The sequence below is a fragment of the Notolepis coatsorum genome (assembly GCF_963971535.1).
Source record: "Notolepis coatsorum genome assembly, chromosome: 4".
Taxonomy (NCBI): Eukaryota; Metazoa; Chordata; class Actinopteri; order Aulopiformes; family Paralepididae; genus Notolepis; species Notolepis coatsorum.
This window is the reverse complement of record NC_140168.1, coordinates 71,911,395-71,928,549: the sequence shown is the minus strand read 5'-3', so window position 1 is coordinate 71,928,549 and position 17,155 is coordinate 71,911,395. Positions and strand designations below refer to the sequence as shown.

Genomic DNA, 17,155 nt, shown 5'->3' with positions numbered 1-17,155 from the left:
AAAGTTTGAATGGAGCCAGCTAAGTTAGCGTAGCATGCTAACATCAAGTCATCTAACGTTACATTGTTGTTACACAGATGTATGTATGGTTGCAATAAGTAAGATCATACAATAACTTACTGACCGCTCTCCTGGGGGTCCATCACCATACCGTTTTCTGCTGCTTTGCTACGTGTAGGATATCATAGACACCACTAGCCCCTTTCGTGACTGCGAGCTCGCTCGCTCGCAGTCACGAAAGGGGCTAAGACACCACCTAACAACACGATATTATTATATTATAGTTATATTATACTATACTATTGTAGTGTGTTGCAGGAGTCTGGACCATGGTTCATACTAGATAATGTCTACCAGGGGGGTCATGACTATTGTTCATACTAGATAGATAATATAGTGTGTACCAGGGATCAGGGCTATGTATATTTGCATAATATATGTCACAAATGTAACTGTACAATATACCTGCTGTATGTCATGTATGTCCCTATGCCATAAATGTCATGATGTCATATGTTGTGTATGTCATAAATGTCAATATGAATTGAAAATAGGGGACCCTGATGTAAACAAGACAAACGTCTTTCTCTGGTCTGCATCCCCTTAACAATTGTGTGTATTGAGCCGTACTGTATTGTACCCATTCTGCAATCTGTTAAATACAATTGGCATTAATTCATTCCTATTCCTATTCCTACTAGATAATATAGTATGTACCAGGGGTCAGGGCTATGGTTCATACTAGATCATATATTGTGTACCACCAGGGGTCAAGCCAAACTTTAATACTAGATAATGTGAAAAGGCTCCCAGTTGGGAACTGTAACATTAACACGTCCAAGACAATCCAATAATAGGGCTACAGGATAGTTTAAGAGGCTACCAGAGTACCAGATAGTTTAAAATGTTACCAGAGTGTTTAAGAGGCTACCAGATAATTGAATGTGTCCAAACTTGGACCTTGTTCATGGATATGTAATCTTTCTCTCTGCTTCCTTTTCCAGAATAAAGCCAGAGTTTCCAGAGTTTCACCACCATATTGAGACTGATTTAAACACTCCTGAGTTGACACAATCTGTCCTCAGAGACAGACGGCGTGGACAACTAATCAGAGTTGTGGGAGAGAGCAGAAGCACAGAGGTTTGGAGGAATGGAGCGAGAGATAAGGGGAGAGGAGGAGAAGGAGGAGGGAAATGGTGTGAGGACAGAAGGGGAATTAAGAGAAATTAAGAGGTTTCCGATTAAGAGGAAACATGACGAGGACTCGGAGGTGCCACCTGCCACTAAACTAGTAAGTGTCTTCCATTGACATTATACCAGTCATCTAGTTTCATATCTCATCTCTCTCTCCCTCCCCCTCTTTCTCGCTCTCTCTCCCTCACTCTCTCCCTCTTTTTCTCTCTCTTCCTCATTCTCCATCTCTCTCTCTCTCTCTCTCTCTCTCTCTCTCTCTCTCTCTCTCTCATTCACAAAGCGATTGCGCAGCTTTTTCTGACGCTATGCTGGCGCAAATAGCTCTGAAACACAGTTTGCTATTCACAAAGGAAGCGCAACGGGTGAAATGAGGTGATGAGCATTGCGTCTGGTGCTATTTGCCCGTATTGAGGTAAATGAGGTAATAGGGAGGTGTAGTCTGACGTCACTGTTTGTTTGTTTATTAACACAGAAGTAAAAACAATACATTATAAGTTATAACGATTGTGAAGGAGAAGTTAGAAGCCTAGAGGCTTATCAAGAACTTCCCCTGTTTTATAAAATCAAACATACAAAAATACAAAAATATGCGTATTATAAAACTGGTTTTAGCTGGACTGGTTTAGCTGGACGTCACTGGTTGTTCCACCCGTATAGGGATTTAGCATTGGGAAAATGGATTATCGGCTATTGTAACAATTCTGCCGCATGAACATTGGCAAGCTTTCAAAATGAGTTCCCTTCTACCACTAACATTATTGTTTAAGCATTTTTGGTTGCAATAAAGGTAGTTATAAGGTTTTTAATTTGTCGTAAAAAAGAACTACAATTACCAGTAGGCAGCCTGTTGTTCAGTAGCCAGTAGGCAGCCTGTTAGGCTGTCGCCAAACAACGTCACGGCAAGCTGATATCAAGCTAGCTAGTCAAGTCAAGTCAAGAGTTTTATTTGTCACAGCATACAAGTATACAATGAAATGCGGGTGGTCTTGCCCGCAACGATGTGCAATACAGTAGTACAACATATAATAAAATCCAATAGACAACATTGTGCAATAAACAGGTAACATAGTGGGACATCACAGTATTTGTACATAGTTATTTACAGAGCATGAAGGACATGCTAGGTCCCTAGGTAGTGCAATACACTGTTACTATACTATTTTTAAAGTGACCTTTCTTTATGGCCATAAGTGTGGGCGTGTGCAGCATGAGTGAGTGCTTTCTCATGTTAAAGTGGCTGCTAGTGTGCGAGCATGCACATGCTAAAGTGTGCTTGTGTGTGTAGGGTTCAGTGTTCTGTGACCCTCAGTGTTCATTGTTCAAGGCTCTGATGGCCTGGGGGAAGAAGCTGAGCCGAAGCCTCTAGCTAGCTAACGTTAAGATTACCTAGCTAAACGTACTAGACCAGGGGTCGGCAACCTGCAGCTCCGGAGCCGCATGCGGCTCTTTAGCCAATCAGCTGCGGCTCCCTGGCCAATTTTTTTACTTTTTAATTTTATCAATTATTTTAGAGATCGATGTCATAATGTGACACTGAAATTAAAAAATATTTCATCAACTCAAACAGTACGTCACACCCCGCGGCGCCTCTCCCTGCCGTCTGCAAGTGGCTAATCTTGAGTTTCTGACCCCCCAGTAAGCTAACCATGGATAAATCCAAAAAAAAGGAAAGTCTGAGGAAAATAGAGGGTTTAATACAGCGTGGACAGATTAATTTGCTTTCACGACTAACAATGCAGGCTGGCTGTATGCCTGATATGTGGTGAGAAATTTGCGAATAACAAATTTACTTTTTATTTTATAGATTTTCCACAAATAAGAGAAGGACTCAAATAGAGCTGCATAGTTCAGGGTTTTATTTCAAAGTAGGTCTACACATGGTAGTCTTTTTTCAAAGTGGACTACTTTCTATTTGATAAATGTTCCACAAATAAGGGAAAGACTCAAATATACCTGCATAGTTCAGGGTTTTATTTCAAAGTAGGTCTACAGATGCCAGTGTTTTTTCTCCTCTTCTGTGTTTTATTTCAAAGTAGGTCTACACATGGTAGTCTTTTTTAAAAGTGGACTACTTTTTATTTTATAAATGTTCCACAAATAAGGGAAGGACTCAAATATACCTGAATAGTTCAGGGTTTTATTTCAAAGTCGGTCTACAGACACCAGTGTTTTGTCTCCTCTTCTGTGTTTTATTTAAAAATAGGTCTACACAGCCAGTCTTTTTTCTCCTCTTCATAAGAGTTTGAGGTTTTCCTTTGTTATAACAGGTAAAAACAGCAATAGAAAGCAAAATTTTTTCTTTTTGTTGCTTTATAATTCCATTAATGCAACAAACTGTGTGCTTTAAGAATAACGTATAATAAATCGCAAATTACTTTTGGGTATGCAATTGTCAGGCGTTTTATGCTAAATGTGGGGTATGCTTGGGGATAGCATATAAAATGTTATACACTGTTATCTTCATTTTAAGGGTAAATTGGTTTTGCGGCTCCAGAGGAATTTTATTTTGTGGGAGGGGGAAAAATGGCAGTAATCAGATAGTAAAGGTTGCTGACCCCTGTACTAGACGTTAGCAATGTCTACTGTCGTGAAACATTTTAAATTGGGGCATGTAGAGGAGTTTCGGGAACGAGTAAAATGTGCAGGTCCTCTTCTCAGACCTGTGGGGCAAGCACTGCGCACGCACTGCACACGCATCATGCCGGCTAGCTAGCTACACGGCCCATTGATACCACGATAGCTAACTAACGTTACAAGCTCAAAAACCTTATAACTACTACTGTCGTGTCCATAAGGTCCCTGGCAGAATTCTTTGTGAGGACAAAGGTATACAAAGAGGAGAGAACCATTTTAAATCGGGGCATGTTAGGAGTTTGGGGAATGCCGGCTAGCAAGCTAGCTAGCTACTAACGTCATGTAAAAAACAATATAAACTATACACAATATGTACAATGAAACAATGATTTACATTAGTATTTACAGTGATTTAATATGCAGCAAAATAACGTTATACGATTTAAATTATAAATACAAATGTGGTTGTGGCTTTTACAAATAGTGGTTCGCTTTAGAGATAAATGGCTATGATCACCGCAGCACTAGGTTTGCAAGTGTAGCTGTACAATGAGCTGTAGACCAGCCTGTAACACTAGTGTTGGGTGAGACGGATACTAGCCACAGATTCAGGGTCAGTTATTTTCTCATTGTACGAATTAAAGCTTATGGAATGTAAGGGAAATCTGATCCTAGGTCTGTGACTGACTACAGGCAGGAGGCAGGCTACGCTGTGGTGACGTTAGTCAGCAGCGCCAAATAGCAGTGTAGTTTCCCAGCGAACGAAAACATAAACGTTGTTATTTTGCTACCTTTACTATTAATTGCGAATATTTTCATGTTGAGCTTTAGATTGTGGATAAATATGCACAGAAAGGTACACCATGCCAACGTTAATGCTTTATTTATCTAAAACGAGCCGATTTAGAAATGGCCAATGGGGAAATACATTAAGTGGAACAGAGGGTGGAACAGGAAAAAACGAAAATGAAGTAACCACTACACCTCCCTATATGGGCGGAACATGTTCCCCTTTCTATGCAAATGAGCCTCGTCCAAAAACACTCACAATTCACAAAGGCTGGCGCAAATTGCACCGCGCAGTTAAAGCCACGCTCTTTACGTCTTCAGAGATCTGGTTGTAAATAAGCGACGTGCACGTCATGGAACAATTTGGGTGATTTCACGCGCGGATCGATGCAAGATTTCTCCCAGTGGTAGATCTCAGCGGGGGGCACGACTTCCCACTGCATTTCCATCAGCGAAAAGGTCGGGACGTGGAAAAACCTCGTAGATTTTGTGCAAGCACCCATATTCCGATCCGCGCAATAATATTCACGGGGGTAGATCTCATTGTAGGACACAAGTTCCCAATGCATTGTCCCGTCGGATTATGCCCTCCCCTGCGGCGATATTAATTGAGGATTTAATTGCGGATTTGCGGTGATGGAGTAATGAAAGAGGCTAAATTTAATTGGAAGCACAAGGCTTGCCGTGGGCGACTCATGTGGTCCTTGGGGGGCTACCTGGTGCCCGCGGGCACCGTGTTGGTGACCCCTGGTATATGATATATATATAGTATGATAATGTGGGTTCTATTCTCTTAACTCATTCAGCGCCAGCGTGTATTCCCATCCCTGCTGTCAATGGGCCACGCTTTAAAAGATAGGCATTTTTTTCACTGTGTCACAATGTTTGCAGAGCTATATCTATATTCTATATTATAGCTATGGAGATAATACTATGGCATTTTTTCATGTATACGTTGGCGTGTTATCCCGTGGTGAATATTGTATAGTTTCAGAGTGATCCGGGCTAATTCCTGGAAGCTGAGTTATGGAGCGTTCTGTGCATTTTGCGAAAGTCGTTCGCGTTGCTCGCCTGGACGCCTATTCTTTATTCCCAGCGGAAGAGTGCTGCTGAGTGCTTCCGCGTTTTCCCTGATTGGCTGCGACACGCCCCGCGGCAGAGCTTGCGGCATTATGTAGCCGTAATCCCAGATGTTTTTCATTCGACGCTTAGCTCAACTGGTATGCCGCCGTGCTGTGGATCCTGTGGTCCGTTGGTGACAAGTTCGATTCCCTTCAATTTATTTTTTTATTTATTTTTTTAACATGCATTCTTTCGCCGGTTAAGTTTAGGCATGTTAACTTTAAGCATTGTTTCGGAGTTGGTTATGGTTAAGGTTAGGCATTGTTTCGGAGTTGGTTAAGGTTAGAAGGGTTAAGTTTAGGCGCTGTTAAGGAGCTGGTTAAGGTTAGAGTTTGTCTTAGAGAATGGCAATATTCTTTCGGAGTTGGTTAAGGTTAAGGTTAGGCATTGTTTCGGAGTTGGTTAAGGTTAGAAGGGTTAAGTTTAGGCGCTGTTAAGGAGCTGGTTAAGGTTAGTTTGTCTTAGAGAATGGCAATAGACAGCCTATTTCCGCACTGCCGCTCTCTCTCGCGCTGCCGCGGTCACATGGGCGTCGCAGCCAATCAGGGAAAACGCGGAAGCACGTGACGCACTCTTCCGCTGGGAATAAGCTACACGCTGCCTGGACACGATACTATTTCCAAATCAAAGGTATATAATAATAATAATAATAATAATAATACATCTATTTTATATAGCACTTTTCCAGGTGCTCAAAGACGCTTTACTTTTTTTTTTTTATATATAATTTTTTTAAACATGACATAAAATTAGACACACGAGCATTACAGTAAATATCCAACGTAAATCACAGAACTATACATTCCATTTGAATCAATATAAATGTAGTTTACGAGATATATACCCAATACTTGCAATCCAATACAATACATACATATGCTCCTGCTCGCTCTTCCCCCCAGGACCCCCACTTGGATAATCCATCCATTTTCATTCGTTTCTAACCAGGAATTACAATTCATAATTATGCTAGCCTTTATTCTCTCCACCACTTCTAACCAGATTGCAATGCTGGTTTCACTGACACCTAAAATTCTTGCTGTAGATATCTCTAGATAAATCACATCGAGATAGGTAAGAACCCATACCTTCCGGCACATTTTATCCGGTTGAATCCATCGTGATGCTATCAGCTTTTTAGCTGCTGTGAGGCTGCAAACTGAGAAACATCATTCAACAGCAATACAGAGGGCTGTACAGGTATGTTCAGAAATAAAAATTCTGATAATTGCAGGGTCACTTCTTCCCAGAATATCTTAACAGGTGGGCAATCCCAATACATATGCATAAATGTACCCTCATCACCATTTGTACATAAGGAACATAGAGAATCTTGTCTAAGTCCCATTCTGTTCAATCTTATAGGAGTCGGGTATGTCCTATGAATATAATTAAGATTAATTTGTTGATGATCCGGGTCAAAGACGCTTTACATGGGTAATACAATAATAGGTATTATGTTTCATGTTTTGTTTTGTTTTATTTATTTTTTTATTTTGTTTTTGTTATCATGAAGGCATCAAAGGGGGGGGGGGGGGTCGTTTTGTGATGCAGTCTGATCGTCAGCAACGGCATACATTTTGGAGTACGTGACACAGGGTTCGAAATTAACGGGGGCTCGGGGCAAAATGCCCTTGAAAATGGACAAAATGCCCTCGAAAATCAGTTAAGGGGGGCACAAAATGCCCCAGACAGTTTACTAATTATATATATAATTATATATATGATCTACAGTGCGAGCATTTCCCTTGTATTTGCCCCTAATAATATGTGTGTGTGCACGACCCGGAAAAATCATTTACTCGAGACGAGTGAAGATTACAAAACAGCTCCGCTGTTAATAGTCCCACATTACACAAGGCGCATAAACGTCCAATCACAGTAGCGCTGAAAAACAAAGTCACGGTACCGGCATAGGCAAGTTATACATTTAGAATCAGACAACGCAAAAAAATCAGCCAGCCATGAAGCCCATTCATTTTTATTTTGAGCAAAAGAGAGACTAGGAGAAAGAGGAATCCGGCTGACATGGCTTTTGAAGTCATATTCGCACGTGTTTTTGCGGGTCCAGTCCCCACGGTATGTTGACAGAATTCGCAAAACACCTTATCGACTGAAGCATAAAAGTCATTAGGATACTGCTCTGCTCTGAATTTAGGGCTTAGTGGGGAATTTCTTCCGACGTTAACGTTAACCACGCACCGAAGCAGCTAGACGCTTGGATATTTCTCTGTGTTGTGTGTAACACGCAGTGGTCCACGCCTCCCTCCCTCCTTGCAACAAACTTTCCACCCAAAAACGGAATTTCTATTTCATAATTAATTAAATAATTGTATAAAGAATTTTCAATGTTCTGTCTAATATATTCCATTACCTTTCCTATCTGTATCAAAGTCAAAATGTTTATCATAACAACACTACAACATACAAAAGCAGCTTGACAACCGATATCCTTTGCGTTTGATTGATTGAAAACTTTATTAACAGATTGCAGAATGGGTACAGTACGGCTCAATACACACAATTGTTAAGGGGATGCAGACCAGAGAAAGACTTTCGTCTTGTTTACATCAGGGTCCCCCATTTTCAATTCATAGTGTGCACACGCACAGTATAATATGCATGTGATAAATAGTTAAACTCTGTTACTTGAACAATTTTCACTGTGCTCCTAAATTTTTATTTAGATTTTATTTATTAACATTTTATTTAGGAGCACATGTGCTCCTTGGGGAAAAGGTTAGCGTAGAAAAATTCAGTGCCCCCGAAATACAAAAAAAAGCCCCCGAAAATCAATTAAGGGGGGCAAAAAAAGCCCTTGAATTTTTTTTTTAATTTCTAACCCAGACGTGACATATGATCGTTGCGATCGATGTGAAATCATTGTAGGATCAAAGTAGGATTGATGTCATATAGTCCTTACCTTTGCTAGGAGGTATTCAAAAATGAATATTCCAATTGTCTGATCGCGATTTTCAGTATTGATGTCCATCGGGTCCCTGACATGAAATGGGAAAAACAATGCATCAAGTGTGCTGGACGCGTTCCAAGTGGCTCGAATGAAGCCTTTCACTTGCCCGGTTACCATTTCTCGGCCCGGACCATATAAAATGTAACGCACAGTGTGAAATAAGGTTTTAAAGGGTAGGCGATACTGCCACCTAGTATGATTCGGCCGGCATTGCAATCTCGAGGTCTCGGAATGAGTCCCAATGATACACCGAGGTCCGTGAGACTGTATAAAATATTAAAATTGAATAAAAGAAAAAAACGATGAACCCGACTTTTTTCTGGTTTTGGCGCTCAACCGACTTTTTTCGTGATTGCCGCTGAACGTGTTAACATCCGTTTTATCCATCCTTGTAGTCAATGGGCCACGCTTTAAAAGATAGGGATTTTCACTGTGAATCACGGTGTTTGCAGGGCTATATCTATATTCTATATTATAGCTAGGGAGACAATACTATGGCTCATTTGACAGTAACTATCCCTCGTCCAACATGTAAAAAAGAATAAATTTGTTCATGTATACATTCGCGTGTTATCCCGTGGTGAATATTGTATAGGTTCAGAGTGATCCTGGCTAATTTCTGGAAGCTGCGTTATAGAGCGATATGTGAGTATTGCTAAATGTTCGCATTTCTCGCCTGGACACGCTACTGTTTCCAAATCAAAGTTATATAATAGGTATTATGTTTCATCATGAATGCATCAAAGGGGGGGGGGGGGGGGGGGGGGGGGGGGCGGTTGATGCTCTGATCGCCAGCAACAGCATTCGTTTTGAATAGTACATACTAGGGATGCACCGAATATTTGGCTGCCGATAATTATCGGCCGAAAATGGTCAAAAAGGCTCTTTCGGCCGAAAGGGTTTTAGCACCGAAAATATATCACTGAATGTCAAAGAACAGGGTTACGTAACGTTCATAACCTAAAGTGTTGTTGTGATGACGTAATCAAAACACGCAACGTGTACCGTGAGCTGTTTGGCAGCTCTTCCTGCATTCTGCAGCCTGTGATAACTAACTCCTCTTGGGAGTTGCGCTGTTTCTATAAACTCTGCGAGCAACGCATCAAATAAATGCGTCTTTAACATGCTTTATATCCTCGCCATTACTATATGCCCGTCGCGGTTAAACGTTAGCGTTAAGCTAGCTAACGCTTCCATTCCTCTTTGACCAGTCTCTCGTAAGCTACGTCATCCCCCGCTAAGAGTCATGGGAGATGTAGTAAATACAACAGTCCTGTGTGTGTGTCTTTATGCAGATCGTTATGCAGTTTTAAAGCACCTTGGCTTTGTTCTGAATGCACTTTGTTGTAGTTATCCTACAGAGAAAAGAAAATGCACTTGACTTTAATGCACATTTTGTTGTATGCAAAGAGAAAATGTTTAAATTGTACAATCTTTCAGCAGTCAGTCTGGAATTAATGTATGCATTCAAAAGTGCTGAATAAATGTTTTATGGGCCCATAATAGTGATTATTAATATTATTTAAGTTTAGCCATAATCATGTCTTTTGCCAAACATTATATATATATTTATATTAATCATTTTCTGCCTTTCGGCATTCGGTTTTCGGCCAACTGTTTCCTATTTTCGGTATCGGTTTCGGCCAAGAATTTCCCATTCGGTGCATCCCCTTGATTAATTATTTCAAGCGGAAAATTTAGGGCTAAATCCACAAAGAATGGATTGCACGGAGCAAGTTGCACCCTTACTTAAAATGCATTATGAATTGAAAATGGGGGACCCTGCACGGTGTTTGATTGAATGAAAATTGTATTAACAGATTGCAGAATGGGTACAATACAGTACGGCTCAATACACACAATTGTTAAGGGGATGCAGACTAGAGAAAGACTTTCGTCTTGTTTACATTAGGGTCCCCCATTTTCAATTCATAACGAATTTTAAGTAAGGGTGCAACTTGCTCCGTGCAATCCATTCTTTGTGGATTTAGCCCTGAGTGTTTGAGAGGTTAGTCACCTTACTAAAAAATGCTTCAAATATTTGCATGAATAAAACAATTGGATTGGACATTTGATTATGTATGTCATCATGCAGCACAAGCACAAATTGCACAATACAACGAAAATAAATAAAGAAACCCATTATTATTTATTTATCCCAAATTAACATTCTGACGGCCTGTCTGCTGGTAAAAGACTACACGCAACAGGGACCCTTACGTCACGGCTCACGATTTATGTTCATTGGTTGTTCAACATCACCGAATTGTTATTTTACCGATGAGAGGTATACGGTCTAATGCTTCCTTTAGTTGCCCGTGGCACGGGACTCATCCTGCTGTAGCTGCTGTTCTATTAGAAAATATTTAAATGACAAGTTCACAAGAGAGAAAAGCAAGAGAGGGTAAAACAGACCTATATGTTGTCATCATCTTCACCATCACGGAATTGATCGTGCATAATGGATAACTTTTGGATATGAATCGTGCCAGCGGAGTTAACTGACTTGTGTTTCGTCTTTAAAGATCCACGGATTTAGTGTTGAAGTAATAACTTTCATATATTTTCTTGATAGCACATGCTCACATACCGGTAATTGTATTGCCTAATTTCAGAATAGCCACCGCAAGCCAGAAACACTTCGAGGAAGCTCGAAACGGGCAACAGCATTACACACAACACCATTAAGAGAGAGAGAGAAAACACTGCTTTAAGGAAAACAGCTTCTCCCAGACTTTCGACAGGATTTTAAAGCAAAGGCTACGTGTCTTTTTGTTCTCCACCGACAAGATACAGCATTTGTTTTCTTGAAAAGTATAGATATTACTACGCTAACATAATCACGCTGCTGTTATACAGCAATTTGGACAGTAGTTGAATGAGAACCTGCGAGGCGGCAGCTACGTGGCGATTGGCGCAGAGAGAAATGTCAGTGGCCAATCAGATCGCAGAACCCGAACGCGGAACTGCAAGTGTGTTGGTAAAAGACTACACGCCGCCGGGGATTGTGCCCATCTTATACCACTCTCTGCCACCGTTGAAAGCCTATGGAGATGTTTACCTTCTTTGCAGGGCTATAACTTTTTAAATTGTATTGCTATATTGACATTACTACGGCCCATTCAACATCGATTATCTATCGTTCAGGATGTGGGAACGTTATATTTTTTCATTCATACATTGTTGTGTTACTAGCGTCGAGAATATAAGTATGTTTTTAATCTTTTCTGCTGTAATTCCAAAAACAGTAGTTATAGGCCCTGAAGCATATATAGATTATCCATTGCCGTTTCTCTCCTATACACGCTATATCAAAAAATTCAAATGTATATGATCGGTATACATTATGCTTCATCGTGCGTGAAGGAAAGGGGATGGGGGGGGTCGTTTATAATTCCTTGATCATCAATAACGGCTTTATTTACTAGGGGTGGACGGTATGGTCTAAAATTTATATCACGGTATAATTTGAAGCATAGACGGTAACGGTATATATCACGGTATCAGTGTTTCCGTTAGAATAATTTTTTTTGCCTGATAGGCAGGCTATATAAAGAATGACATCCTCAAGGCATGTAGATTTATAATATTTTAACTTAAAACTGCGTATGAAGTCATTATATTCCAAATAAAATAAGTCCCGAGTCCGTGCTGCTCCCATTGCAAACAGCCGGGCTGGATGCTGGATTTTGCTAGAAGCATAATGTACTAGCTGCAGAGCCGCAGAGCCAGCGGCGCTTTCAGGTCTGGTCACAGCTTTCAGCCGTTGGGTGGGGGGGCGCTGTTGAGCGGACCTGACCTGAAAGCGCCGCTGGCTCTGCGGCTCTGCAGCTGCATGCTATTCGCAAATCCACTGCTGCAGCCGTCCTCCCGGCTCCCGCTCCAGCCGTCGTTATCATAACACTACACGCATATCATAATGTTTACAGCAAACTGTAGTTGATCACCAGGTATGTTTTATTAACGTAGAATAATTCATATAAGAAAAACGATAGGGACATCTCTTACCTTTCTCCACTGGTTAAAAATGCCAGGAACTGAAATTGAAACTTGCTGTGCGCCGCGGTGATATGTGTTTATTATGAAATGACAATTGCGTGTTGATACGCCCACTGCGCGAAGCCTCCTAAATAACTTTTTCCAGTTTGCACATATCTATTATCTATGACTAATCCTATCTATTTTTAGGGGCAAATGCGATTGAAATAGTCGCGCTGTGGTTACATGACGTCATTGCTATTTTAGAGCTGCTCTACCGGTTACACGGTATAGTCAAAATCCATACCGTAGAGCAAATTAATACCGTTTATACCGTATACCGTTTATACCGTCCACCCCTACTTGATACGTTGATCAGATGGTTTGCAGTGAAATTAATAAACAATCGGGCTGAAAATAACGTTACTGTCCTCTTACCGTTCGCCGATGAGACTGGAGGAGAAGATCCCAATTATTCGACGCCGATCTCCTATATCCATTTCCGGTTTGTATGGCGCAATAAATGCCGAAATCATATCGATTATTGCGTTATGGCAGCGATCCATATGCACTATAGTGTTTGTCTGGAGTTAGGGATGCACCGATATGAAAATTTGCCACCGATACCGATTGTTCAACTAACACAATCGGCCGATACCGATATTTGTGGCATTCTTATAATTTTTTTTAATATATATATATATTTTTGTAATATATATATATATATTTATGAAACTACTGTATATTTGTACATTTTGTATGTCTCTAAATGTTTTGATGAATTGAAAATGGAGGACCCTTATGTAAAAAAGCCAAAAGTCTTTTTCTGGTCCACTGAGCTGTACTGTATTGTACCCACTGCAATCTGTCAATAAAGCTTTCAATCAATCAATCAATCAGACAAATGCATAGAAAAGCCCTTATTATAACCAAATAACAAATTTTTTTATTATTGTTTATGAAAATGTTTTAGCCCTATGCTTGACTATTATTTTAGCCATGGCAACAAATAAAATAATAATAATAAATGAATAAATAAAATATTAAATAAATAGGCCACACGTCTCTCTTTTTGTATTACAAATTGTGCTCACCGATATGAAAATAGGCCTCTTTACTTACTTAAAAAAAGGAAACATCAAGAAATAGCACTATCTCTCTCACAGTATGGTCTGCCGGGCTGCAGCTGGATACTATTGTCTCAACCAGAGCTCTCAACCAATGCAATGCAACAGAACAATTTTGATTGACAGTCGATTCTGCCAATTACGTCACACCGCTTGCACCCGCCTCTGCTGTTACCACCAATCGGCAAGCGTTTATTCGTTTTTTACTTCCGGGAATGCCGCCATTGACCTGCTTGCGAGAAGCACAACAAACTTACCGTAGCTAATACGTTAGCTCCCCGCCGACCACGATAGATTACCAGCGCTCCGCAGGATGACCAAACGAGGCATAATGATTTTACTGCAACGAATGTTATAATAAAACAAAGCCTTTCTATACATTTGTCTGATTGAAAACTTTATTAACAGATTGCAGAATGGGTACAACTCGGGGCTCTATGAGCAACGGAATGGAACTGAGCTATGATGAACGAGTAATGCTTGCTACTTGCTATGTTTGGGTAAATAATATGCTGATGTTATTGAACGTGTAACACTAACTATATAACGTTAATGCCACAAAACGAATGCCTTTGTTAATCATAAGTAGTAACTTTGATGCAGTGGCTTGTAGGGATGGGTACCTTTCACATTTGAACCGGTACCTGTGAATCGATACCGGTACCCAACGGTACCTTTTTTCGGTACTTTAGTCAAGAAATGTAATTTACCTACCTCAGTCGTAAAAAAAAAATCCAAACTTCAAATAACTACAATTTCGACAGTTTTCGGCTCGTTATTGCTCCGACTGCTTTGTTGTTGAATCAAGTCAAATCCTAGGTAAGCATATATTGTGCGTGTGAACGTTGACATGAAAAAAAAAAAGTAAATTTTTTTTTTCTCACTTGATTCGATACTCGGTAGTACCGACGTGTTTCGGTTCGGTACCCATCCCTAGTAGCTTGTGTGCGTGACTGTGTGGGGGACTGGGGGCGGCGTTGTGCAGGTCGCGACTGAACTTTTTTTTTTCCTTTTGACGCTACACAAATTGATGGATATTTATCGGCTACTGCCATCGGCACATTCGAGCTTATCGGTCGATAGGCCGATTGCAGTCAACAAGGCACTTATCGACCGATACCGATACCCGACCGATACATCGGTGCACCCCTATCTGGAGTCCCGTAACATGATGGGACTGCCGGAGGAATTTCCTTTATGCACCGATCACAACATCCGGTTTTGAGAGTGTAACTCGCCGACCATCCACCAGGCGGCGGTATTGAGGCGTTGCAGTCTCATTCAGGGTCCCGCTGGAGCACCGGAGGTTGGCTGGATGAATTATGAATGCCATGGCGAAAAAATTAAATATTGATCTAAAAAACGCTGTACAGCGTTGTTGGCGGTCAATGCATGGCAGGCAATAACGCCGCAAAGCGTTTTTGGCAACCAATGTGTTAACAGTCATCTATCACATTTAACATTTGTAAGCATTTTATGAGCGAACAAAATTCGTTGGATTGGACATTTGAAAACGGTCTCGAATGGCCAAAACATGTCTGGAGATTATAGCTTGCTAACGTTACCACTTAAACTATTTTTTTCACCAGTTAACCTGAAAGGCGTGCTGATCAGCAGTAATGCAACGTCATGATTGTCGATTGATGGGAGTATCGATAAATAGACAGATTTGTTTATGTAGGCTATATTAAGCAGCACATATAAATGGTGAAGGGCAATTCCATGCAAAATGTCAACCTCACCATGAAAAAATTTAAATAACATGATCATAACTAAACCAATTTCAAATGTATCATCAAGGTCTATATTTTGAAGTACAAAATAGATTTGATCGTAATATTTATGAGAATGCGTGTTTTTTCACACTACAGGAGGAGACACAATGATGTAAACATTTATTTTTCGATTAACCTAACACTTTGATCGCCATGGTTAAATTCATAATTTACCATCCCTCGCCATCTCTATTTGTCTATGGAGAAGTTCCCCTTCTTTGCAGGGCTATAACCTTTTAAATTGTATTGCTAAATTGACATTATTATGGCCCATTCAATGTCCTATATCTATTGTTCAGGGTGTAGCAACGTTATACTTTTTCATTCACATATTCATACTAAAATACGGTCTAAAGTATAAGTATGTTTTTATCGTTTTCTGCAGCTTTCTCCAGAACTTGATTTATAGCCCTAAATGCATTATATTGATGATCAAATACAGTTTGGTAGGAATCTGTGCGAGATAAAAAATTTCAACTGGATGTGCTTCTAGGAGTTACTACGTATGATCTGATGTTGACCGGATGGGCGGGGGTCGTTTATAATTCCGTGGGCAATGTTATATCATTCATCTAGTGTGGGTGATATGATCATCAGAGCAGTTAGTAAAGAACACGTTGGAAAATAATGCTGGATCTTACCGTATCTTCCTCGCACCGTTGGGCGATGAGCGTGGAGCAGAGATATTCCTATTATGGGATGTATAAATACCCGATCCATTTCCAGGTTGTATAATAGTATATACGTCCAAATCATGTTGTTTGTCGAGTTATTTGCACCGATCAGTGTTCACTGTCAAGATGGAGTCCTGCTAATGATAGCGAGTGCCCGGACAAAATATGGGTGAGCACCACTTCATCCACATGACTTCCTGTTGGGCGATCTGCCGATCGGCCACCAGATGGTGCTCTTGAACCGTTAGAGAGTTGAGTGGAGCTCAGCAGTATATCTCAGGTCCCCGGGGGAGAAATATGATTTCGATCACAGATTTTTGAAATATTGATATCAAAGACGTGTTACAGCGTCTTCGGCAGAATGAGCATGGCGGGGAATGACGAGTTTCGGCGTTTCCGGCGATTAAAGTGTTAATTGTATGACTTTCTGAATGGCCAGAATGTCAAAAAAAATTACAGATATTTTTCTAACCTCACCTTTGGTCATGAAGGGCTGTTGTATCAATATGTGAATCAATTATGTACTTTGTGTCTTTCCATTGGCAGGTGAAGCATGCTGTTATAATGCCCCTTTATGGGACAGCGAATGCAACATCCATAACGTTTTCCAGGAAAAGTTGTCATAAAACATGCATCTGGAATGCAATGTCAACCAAACTTCTTAAGCAAAGCTAACTTTTATAAAGATGACATATTGGCAACAATTAGTCATTCTGGTCTTATTTTTTGTATTCTTTACAAGTGTTATGGATGTTACCGTTATGGATGTTACATTGCAAGTGACGGATGTTACATTGCGAATGTGTGTTGTTAAGTCCGATTATGACCCCTTTGTTTGAAGTATAATTTACACATTTTAGTTACACTTATTGAGATAAAGATGAGCCTGCAATAAGAAATGTTTTGACCTTTTGGATTTTGAGATAGGTGACAAAATACACAACGTTATGG

The 17,155-nt window shown here is 40.4% G+C and overlaps 1 protein-coding gene across 1 annotated transcript in view; it reads left to right on the top strand.

The window, feature by feature from the left end:
* Nucleotides 1-17,155, top strand: part of rnmt (RNA (guanine-7-) methyltransferase) — a 45,821-nt gene that overhangs the window by 205 nt on the left and 28,461 nt on the right. Inside the window, exon 2 of the mRNA XM_084313475.1 lies at nt 1,005-1,291. Within this exon, the coding sequence (XP_084169601.1) occupies nt 1,151-1,291 (141 nt within the window). The 5' untranslated portion in view covers nt 1,005-1,150. The remainder of the gene's footprint in view (nt 1-1,004; nt 1,292-17,155) is intronic.